At 37.8% G+C, this 10,524-nt stretch overlaps 1 protein-coding gene across 1 annotated transcript; it reads left to right on the forward strand.

Moving 5' to 3' along the window:
* Positions 1-2,081: 2,081 nt before the first annotated feature.
* On the forward strand, positions 2,082-3,015 carry LOC115748498 (protein DMP2-like). The gene has a single exon (XM_048280215.1). The coding sequence runs from the start codon at positions 2,082-2,084 to the stop codon at positions 2,808-2,810; it is 729 nt and encodes a 242-aa protein (XP_048136172.1). The 3' UTR covers positions 2,811-3,015.
* Positions 3,016-10,524: the final 7,509 nt, after the last annotated feature.

Genomic DNA, 10,524 nt, shown 5'->3' on the forward strand with positions numbered 1-10,524 from the left:
AACCCATTTCTCTTTCCTATTGGTCAGGGGTAAGATCTAACGACATTCATCATTCGAGCCAAAGGATCATGTCCCAAGTCCATGTAAAGTGGATTAACAGACAATCTCCTTCTTAAAAGGACGAGGAATCTTCGATTTAAATCATATCTACTTTGAATCATTCTTGATGTTCAAATCTGAGGTTAAGGGGCTCAATATTGTGATTTAAATCTATCGTCTTGTTGGCAGACTGCAACCCCTTCCACATGAGAGTAAACACGTCTCCTTACAAAATTCATCGTGTCCTTAAAGGTGCGTTTGTTTTACGAAAAATGAGTGATTTCGAAAGTATTTTCTCGAAAGTGATTGCTTATATCATTTACAAAAATTAGTCAACGAAAAATATTTTCATTATTGATGACAATTTATGTCTAACTATTTTCGTATGATGAAAAAAAATTTCATTAATTTATTTTTATAAGTGATATAAGCAATCATTTTTTGAAAAATTATTTTTCTTTTCTTTTTCTTCTTCAGCCGTCGGTTCGCAGAGCCTCGGCGATGGCCGGCGAATGGTCATATGAGGTCGAGCCTTGCCGGATCCCGATGAGGCTTGACCTTGGCGATCGCATGGTAAGCTCGAGCTTGCCAAATCCACGATAGGTATGAACTAGCCGACTGTCTCATGTGACTAGTCAACGGCCGTCGCTGAGGTCCAGCAACCGGCGAAAGGAGAATAAGACAAAAATAAAGAAGAAAAAAAATAAGAAAAACATATAATATAATATATAATATAAATACCATACAATATAAAGATAAAAAAAATGTTTACAAATTTGTGTTTTTATTTTTTGGCCTTAGATAAAGTCATAAGATTGAAATTATTTTACAAATGAGAAACGAACACCTAAAACCGTTTTCGGATACATACCACCGAACAAAAGGAAACAAATCGTTTTCCTAAATTTTTTTTTGGGAAATCACTTTCCTTTGTTGTGGAGTTTCTTCCCAATAAAAATGTACCCCCCTAGTTAAGTTTGCACATGAAATATATTCATAATTTACAATCCGCCTTTGTAAAGGTATGATCAGGAAAAAGTTTCCTCCGACACAATTAGGATGGAGGAAAACATAGCTTGAAACATAACGTAATTGGATAGATGCACGTTCACGACATGGATGAAGGGTCACATCGGAAATTGCGTGTATTTAAAGATCGATTGTGGACGTCCATGTTGTACGTAATGAATGCGACAGCTTGCCCATGAGATAAAACCATAAGATGGGCAGATTCAAATGGCTTCAATCGCTCTGGTAGTCAACCGTCCGTAAAGGAGGCGGCCATAGAAGCATGTTCTTGACCTCATTGCAGCCTACCGAGGCTATATATCTGTTTATCTACCCACACATTTTTAGTTCGGATGAAATTTCCTCCGACCATGCTTATCATAATTGGTGCTTACCAGATGAACGTTCTCTATATGCACACTTGAACTAAAAATTAAAAATGGGTGATCCCCGTGTTTGTAACGAGCCAATCAGAAGCATGGTTGAAGAAAATTTTCTATAATGAAGGATGGAATTATAAAAAAAACTATTTGCATAAACACTTTTCCTTTGCCGCTGTTATCTATACGTACTGGGTCTTCGGCTAATTAGGTTTGAAGATGCTTGAAGGGCCCAGGAAACATATAGCTTGGTGTTAGGAAATATTCAATACTACGAAATAATGTTGAAGAACTAAATCTAGCTGCCGTAAACATCATGGCCCCTAATTCCAATTCTTGTTCTTGCGACTAAGTTGAAAATTATCATTTTTCTAATAGTGGATTATCACTTGCTTATCTCTAACCTCTCCTCTATTCCCACATCCGTCAATTTCCCTAAACGTGATGAAAACTGTTGCTCTTCAGAAGATTCAACCGTTGAAGGGTTGGACTCAATCTGGTCAAAGTCTCCAAGAATGGAACGCATAATCTTCAGACTTCAGAATAGTGGCAATTCATATGATTGTCCGTCCTGGAAATTTCCTCTTGCCAACTTCTCCCCACCTATAAATACCCTAATCAGTAGTTGTTTCAAGACACAAAACACAAGCCCAAATGCTTCCCCAAATCCTAGGTAGCTTGTTCATTTTTCAAAAATTGGTTAGCATTGTCAAAAAGATGGGCAGCAAGGTCTCTTCCCTAGCCTCCAATACCAATTGTAAGCAACAAAGCAGCAGCACCACCACCTCCAGCAGCAGCAGCACCTCCAGCAGCAGCACCACCACCAGCAGCGCATACACCGGACTAGGCAACATCATTAAGCTCCTTCCAACCGGGACCGTCTTCCTTTTCCATTTCCTCAACCCTCTTTTGACCAACAACGGCCAATGCCACACTTATAACAAGTACCTAAGTGCCATTCTCATCGCAGTCTGCGGCATTTCGTGTTGTATTGCTAGCTTCACTGATAGCTACAAGGGGAGCGACGGGTCGACCCACTACGGGATCGCCACGGCCAAGGGCATTTGGCCGAGCTCGAGCTCTAGTAATTCCTTATCGGGGCATAAGCTTCGGTTCTCGGATTTCGTCCATGCATTCTTGTCGGTGATTATTTTCACGGTTTTGGCGTTGTTGGACACGAACACCGTGAAGTGCTTTTATCCGTCTTTCGAGACTACGGAGAAGACTTTGATCAAGGTTCTGCCAACCGTGATCGGCTCGATCTCGAGCACGGTGTTCACGTTGTTCCCGAGCACGCGCAACGGAGTTGGGTACCCTTCAAGTGATGCTAGTACTACCTCGGGGACTAGTACTACATCGGAGAGCAATGCCGAGAAAGTTTGATGATACACATAACCACATATGCATGATCCAATGTAACTACATGTATTTCCAAATGCGTGCATCTAGGATTTCTCATATTAGACTCGTGTTGTCTAGGACGAGTATGTAATAACGATTGTAACCATTTGTTGTCGTAGATCTTACACTGTATATGCAGAAAGAGGATTTATTTGTATTGGAATCGATAAATTCATTGATGTCTTCTGGTTAGTCTACCGTCACGAGCGGTATATCAATTATATTCAGCTTCATTTATGGTAGTCACAATTTATTCCAACTTGCGAGACATTCTGAAGTTCGTTTCTCTTTTAAGGTAGATAATGTCAGCCCGTAAGCTCAGAGCACATAGCAACAAGCGAATTGGACTGCTCAAATCGGGTATGCATTTTCCCTTTTGTTTTCTCTTTTCCTTTTTCTAGGTTTGAGCATCGGTCCAGGTTCAACTTGGCAACAGGCCGGACCAGCACCGCGCCGTTCTATTTGGTCTGGTTTCCATGGGACACGGTCTGATCCTCGGTCTCAAAAATTAGGAAATAGAAACGTGATGTTCAGTTCCAGGGTCAGGGTATTGGATCAGACTGACCCGGGACAGAATCTGGACCGACTCAGAACTTAACTATTGTTAAGTGATTAACCATTTTTGTTGTTTGTTTTAACTTCAAGCGGTTAGAATTTGGCAATCTTGTATGGATCAATGAAAAATGAAATTTTATAGTTCATGTTGTACGTCATGTGTTTCAAACTTTTCTAATTTTTATTTTATTTTATGTGTTCAATTTTTATGATTGTTAGATTATGGGTGATCGGTTCCCGGTTCGATCCGATCCTACTCAAGAACTGGGAATCAGACTAGAGGGATCGATTCCCAACTTTCGAAACTTGGGACCGAATTGTCGGTCCGGTCTGGTCCTGTTCCCGGGCGGTCCAATGGAACTAGTCGTTGTTCCTCTATGATGCATTGTGTCATGACCAATATCTAAAGATGCCTCACACAGATGAACGATGAGCAATGCTCGTTTGCCTAATTCGACGCCATGCGACCAGCTCATCAACAGAGGAATCAATAGCGAGTGTATTTCTCTTTGAGCACAACGTTCCCTTTTCCTTTCATCCACAACTCTGTCAAAGCCTCGGACAGCACCAAAAGACAATCTTGGATTAAAACCTTTAGCAGAAGAAATCAATCTGATTCGTCATGCATAAGCCAAAGTTCTTCAGCAACAGAGAAGCAGTCTTACCACCATCCCAATGCAATCTTAGTTCTTCCTATTCCGTGTCCAACATCTTTACAATTTTCGGAATTCGCAGGCGACATCCTGGCGTGAGGTGAAAAGAAACCGAAACACAGTCACAAGCAAAAAGGAAAAATCATATCAGGAGGGGAGAGAGAGACAGAGAGAGAGAGAGAGAGACAGAGAGAGGCACAATGAAAATTTTAAGGGACCAAAATATGGTGGACAGCTAACCGGCCTCTTGTGGCCACTAGTGCTCTTATATTTGTCTACTTGAAAGTATGGGGATTAGCAATTAAGGTAAGTGACGATGGGCGAAAAGTGACAGATAATTATTTTATATTTTAAAAATAAAAAATAAATTAATCGGTCTGGTTTGGTCCGGGCCAGTCCTATATCCCCCAAAATTAGGGGTGAGCATGGTTCCAGGGTAAAACCGAGAACCTGGAACCGGAACCCGTAGGATCCGGTCCGGTTCCAGGTTCCAAGGTATGCGGGGTAGGTTCCAGGTTCCAAAAATTGAAGAACCTGTTCCAATGGGTAGGTTCCAGGTTCCACTATCTAGAACCTGGAACCTGGAACCCTGGACCCTAGATTCGAAATAAATTTTTATATTTTTCTTGGTATATGTTTTTGTACGATCATATAATATTCTATGGCATCCGATGATGAGTGTATAATTTGGAGCCAAACAAATTTTTAGGTTTCGAGTTCCAAAAAATGATAAACGTGTTCCAATGGATTGGTTTCGGGTTCTAAATGTAACTTGTACTGAGTCTAAAATCACTCACCTCTATTTTCTCTTAGATGTTGTAGCGTTCATTGTCATTTTGCTTAACTAAAAATGAAAAAATAAAAGAAAATAACAGAAATTGATAGGTTATCGGGTACCCTGGAACCGATCCTAGAACCTGTGATAGGGTAGGTTCCAGGTTCCAAGGTATGACGGGTAGGTTCCAGGTTCCAAAAAATAAGGAACCTGTTCGGACGGGTAGGTTCCGGGTTCCGGATGGAACCTGTAAGGAACCTGGAACCGCTCACCCCTACCCAAAATTGGGAATTGAGCCATCGCCCTCTGAAATGGGGAACCGGACTGTCGGTTCTGTCCGATTCGGGCGGTTTTCAGTTTGGTCGGTCCATCTTGCTCGCCCCTACTAAAGATGAGGTATCGTTTGTCTTCTTAAGGAAAAAACTTTAGCCGGTTCTCGGTTGACCCAAATTCGGTCTCAAAGTTAATAGGATCCGGCTTTGATCTAAAAAATTGGGGACTGACAATATATGGGTTAAGTTTTGGATTTAGGACATATATGTTTGGACTCATTAACAGTAAATTCTCTGTTAGAATTATAAAAAACAGTTATTAAACATGAATTTAGGCAATAACGTTAATGTTTTTCCAAAGCATCAAGAATAAGAAAAAAAATCCAAAATACGTGAAATGTTAGATTAGAAAACTGTAGAAAGACAAAAATAAATGTCACATAAGATAAATTTGTATTTGAAAAGAATAACTATATGTGAATTTATACAGTAACATAGATATATTTGTGAAAGTTTTAAGTATTTGTAAAAAAGGAGTCCATGAGTAAACCGTTCGATTTGGAAAGACATGTAAAGACAAAAATAAATGTCACATCAAATAATTTCTTCACTTTGAATTCATGAAATTATACAAAGCATGCAATTGCAAATATGAAATCCTTAATGATTTTATAGCAGTTCATATATGTATTTCGATTTTTCAAGGGAAATATGATACTTTATTAAGAAAGGCTACGCAACATATATAAATTCCAGAAGAAATAGACGAGTTCCTTAAACTGCTTTTTGATCCACCGATGTTCGTTTCACTTTGACTTTTACTAAGCTCTCGAGGCCGATGTGTACTTGACGAATCGATTCAACTCTCACTTTGGGGCTACAATCTCATATAAAAGTTATTAGATGTTGTTTTGACCAATTCAAACCTAGAAAAAAAAAAATTTCTCAAAAAGAAAAAAAAACTCATATCATTATATATAATGCTATAAATTTCTGCCAAAACTGATCGTGGCCTTGTGTGGATCCTTTGCACGAATCATCGGACAAGACCTAACATTTTTTTCTTGGGCTTTTTACTAGTACAACCAATTGTGACAAAGAATCTTGGCGTATTCATGGGCCGGTTTTTCGGAAACTATAAAACCAGGCCCAATAGGGCCCAACCCGAGATTTTTGAGTCGATAGTGCAAGTCGGGCAATCCGTTTTTGCCTTGGTAGTTACCAAAGTATGACCCTGATTGTGAAACAAGAATTGTGCCAGTTTCAATCCAAGCTTGCGCATCCCGACCTGAATTGGCGGGTTATAAATTTTAGAAATCACTAAGTCACGAAGCATGCATATACTAGTCACAACATCACCCAACTCGAGGGTACTTAACGGAAAGCTTATAAATCGACTTTCGACCTCGACTTGCTAGTACTTGTTGCTATTCACTTGCTACTTATATCTTTTTGGGGTCTGTGTGTGACTTAGGCTCCATCTGTTTTGCGAAAACAACTTCCAAAAAAATATTTTTAGCATTTTTCGGCATTCGGTTCACGAAAAATAAATGAGTGAAGGAAAACATTTTCCATCCTCTTTCTTTCACCAAAACCAGACACTTTCTCTTTCGTGTACTTCATTTAATTATTCTTATTATTTTTTATTTCTTTTTATTTTTCCTTCTTCTTTGGCCTGTCGCCGGCCACGATTACTTGCCATAGGCGAGTAGGGGTGAGCATGTGCCAGGTGGGTAGGTTTCGGATTTGGACCCCGAAATCGACCATGTTGTAATTGGTTCCAAATTTTTAGAACTTGGAACCTATCTTATTTGTCTTGGAACCTGTTTTGGAACCTATTGTATTTTTTTGGTCCGGTTTCGGGATCTACCTAAGAACTTATTTTTCTTTTTTTATTTTATTTTATTGTTTTCAACAAAATAATATGAGTAGTAATAAAACGATTTAAAGTAAAAGATAAATAATAAAACTCACTATCCACAAAAAGCAACAATCCTAATGTGAGCAATAGTAATTACAATATACCAAAAACAGAGAAGGTGAGGCGAATGAGACTAGTTTTTTTTTTTTTTTTTTACGGTTGCTAAGATCGGTTCCAAAATCGATTCGGTTCCTAGGTACTTGGAATTGAGAATTAGCCCGGTTCCAACCGGTTCCCAAAATTTAGAATCGGTTCCCGAACCGAGTTGAATGGGAACTAGTTCTCGGATCTGTTTTTCTGGTGGCCCGATTTGGGTTCTAGGTAAACCCGATCCGGTTGCACACCCCTACGGGTAAGGGACAAGCTTGCCATAATTTGGCGAGCTTGAGCTTTGCCACGGGTTAGAGAGGCTCAAGCTCGCTTGTAGTTGGTTGCCTCGGTTGACGACCGGCCGAAAAAGAGAGGAAAGGAAAAAAAAAAGGAAAGAAAAGAAAAAAAAAAGGGAAGAAATAAAATTAACAAATTAAAATCAAAATTTTATAGAAAACAAAATAAAAAAAAGTAAAAAAAAAATATTGAAAGGAGTGCATGGTTTGATTTTCCATACAGAACGACAAAAAATATTTTCTACATTTTCAGGTTTCATCCGACCGCCACAGTATTATCATTTTCCTTAAAAAGATTTACCGAAAAATATTTTTTTAAAAATATCTTGTCCTTGGCGAAATAAACGGAGCCTTAGGTTATATTAAGAGGTTTGTGCATGGGCTTCGAGGTCCATTTGGGCTTTCCGGGGTGAAACTGAAGGTGGTAAACCGAGTAGCCAGAAGATGGACCGGTCGGTGCAACCCGGGCCGGAGAAAAGGCATCTTTTGTCTGGTTCCTTGCTTGAGGGGCACCGTCTCCCAAGAATTGAAGAAACCATAACCCTTCAGCATTTCGACCTTCGGACAATTAATGAAATTAAGTTTTCTTACTTTAATTAAAATACTAATGTAGCATTTATTTATGAGCTTAGAAAAGTTCACTCAATAAGATAAACGGAATAATGCCCTTTAGTATATTTCTTTAGGTAAAATCAAAAATACTTTTTGCTAGACTATTTTTTTTTTTTGTATTTTGGTTTATCACGTGGTATTCTTCCATAAATATGATAATAACAAATACCAGTCACCCCACTTTTAGCTCTTTGAAAAAATCACTTTGGATCTTAGCTACTTATATTTGTATTATAGATATGAGATTCTGGGTGGTTACTTTGGTCATTTTGTGGACCATGTAGTGAAAGTGATCCAACTTATGAGAACAATCTTAAGCAGACTTAAGCGGCGACCAAGTACCAATTTCAAATTACTATTCCGTCTCCTTGTTAAAGGCGGATAGATTATGTAAGACCATATGGATGGTTCGTGAACTTTTTTTTTTTTTTTCAGTGTTTAATGTAATCCCTAAACTTTTTTTTAGTTAAAACTTCTGAATACCCACTCAATACGGTCATTCCGTTGAAAATAACAGAGTTGTTTTCCCAAGTCAACGTAACTTCCTGATTTCATAAAAATTTGTGGACAAGTTAGCTAATAGTGTTAGAATCTTTAATGGAAGAACTGCATTCATTGGGTTTTGAAGTTCAAGGACTAGATTGAGCAAAAAAGTTCATGCCTCATATTTGGACATTGAAGAAAAGCACATAACCACCTCATCATTACACCATAGATGTGTCGAATAAATGGACATGATATGACGAATCAATCACAATGTCCGTGTGATATGAATTTTACTAACTTCGCATTCCAATTCAAATATATTGTTAAAATTTTACTTTTGAAGCATTGTCGAAAAATTACCCAATCAATCCAAAAGTTATTGTATATATGTCATTCAATCCTAAGCTTTTCAAATTTGTTAATTTATTTCTAAAAATTCTGTGAAAAGTTCCAAGGAGAATTACCAAAAAATTTCAAAGCGTATTGTAATTGTGCTAATTCAATCCAAAACCTTTTGTATTTATACCAATCCAGTCCTAAACCATTTGTATTTCTACCAATTCAGATAATTCGGCCAATTTTGTCCCTGCATGCACATATGTCACAATTGGCGCCGACGTGGACTTTTTTAATAAATTTTAAAATTTTTAATCATTTTTTTCTTTTCCTTTCTTTAGTTTTTTATTTCCCTTGGACTTAGGGCCGGTGAGGGTAGAATAATAAAGTATTATTATAAAAAGTTTACGTTAGAGTCATCCGGCCAAAATTCGCCATATGTACGTAATTGGCATAAATGCAAAAGATTTATGATTGAATTAGCAAAAAAAAAAAAAAAGGCTTAGGACTGAATTAGGGTTTTTTTCCAATTTAATTTTTTTAAAAATAATATTTACAAAAATATTTTTTAAAAATAAATATTAACGGATTTGGGTCTCGCTCAGCGGTTGGGCCGCCGAGCGCCCGGCCTGGTGGGCCAGCTTGGCTGCTCGGCAGCCCAACCGCCGAGCGACCCACTTGCTCGGCGGTTGGGCCGCCGAGCAAGCCCATCCCCTTTTTTTTTTTTTTTTTTTTTTATAAATTTCGTTTTTTAAGTGTTTTAATTATTTATATTTATAATATTTTCATATTTTTTAACATGTTTATATTTATTTTATTTATATTTTTTTTTGCGAAGCTTATCTTTATAACATAATTAGTATTAATTAATACAAAAAATTATTAAGATTTATAATTCATAAATAATGTTGTAATTATGTAATTAATTGAAAATATTCACATAAGGAAAATCCTCAATACCAAACGAAAAGAAACCCTAACCGCAGTATAAAAAATAGAGCCCAAAATTTTTTTTTTCGGGGGCGTTGCCCCCGAACCCCCACGCCGATTTGTTCGCACCGCAAAGGAGATTTGTTCGCTTGCTCCAAGTTGGGCCTATCGGCCCAACTCTCCGCGTCGCGAACCAAATCTCAATTTTTCCTCCATTTTTTGGCCCGCACAAAAATATGTCGGGTCGGGTCATAAACCGGACCGGGTACATAAAATTCAAGACATATATTAACAATATATGAAATTAATTGAAAGTATTCATAATATAAAATTGGTAAAATATTCATATAAATAATGTTGTAATTATGCAATTCGGTCGGCTAAAAAGATTGAAAGAGGAGGAAAGAAGGGAAGGAGGGTTCATTTAATATCGAGAAGTAACATCGAAGGGAAATCAATTTATATTCGGTCAGCTTTTCGTGACCAAAGGTGTATTCGTCCTTTATATTGTCTGCATTTCTTTTTCTTTTTTTTTTGTCCCGACCTTGTCAATTTTGCCAATTTGGAGCAAGCGAACAAATCTCCTTTGCGGTGCGAACAAATCGGCGTGGGGGTTCGGGGGCAACGCCCCCAAAAAAAAAAATTTTGGGCTCTATTTTTTATACTGCGGTTAGGGTTTCTTTTCGTTTGGTATTGAGGATTTTCCTTATGTGAATATTTTCAATTAATTACATAATTACAACATTATTTATGAATTATAAATCTTAATA

Source organism: Rhodamnia argentea, chromosome 6 (assembly GCF_020921035.1).
Source record: "Rhodamnia argentea isolate NSW1041297 chromosome 6, ASM2092103v1, whole genome shotgun sequence".
In the NCBI taxonomy this organism is placed as follows: domain Eukaryota; kingdom Viridiplantae; phylum Streptophyta; class Magnoliopsida; order Myrtales; family Myrtaceae; genus Rhodamnia; species Rhodamnia argentea.

What these genes read in the sequence shown, in the direction of transcription:
- LOC115748498 (XM_048280215.1), top strand. Translation starts at nt 2,082, where the DNA reads ATGCTTCCCCAAATCCTAGGTAGCTTGTTCATTTTTCAAAAATTGGTT.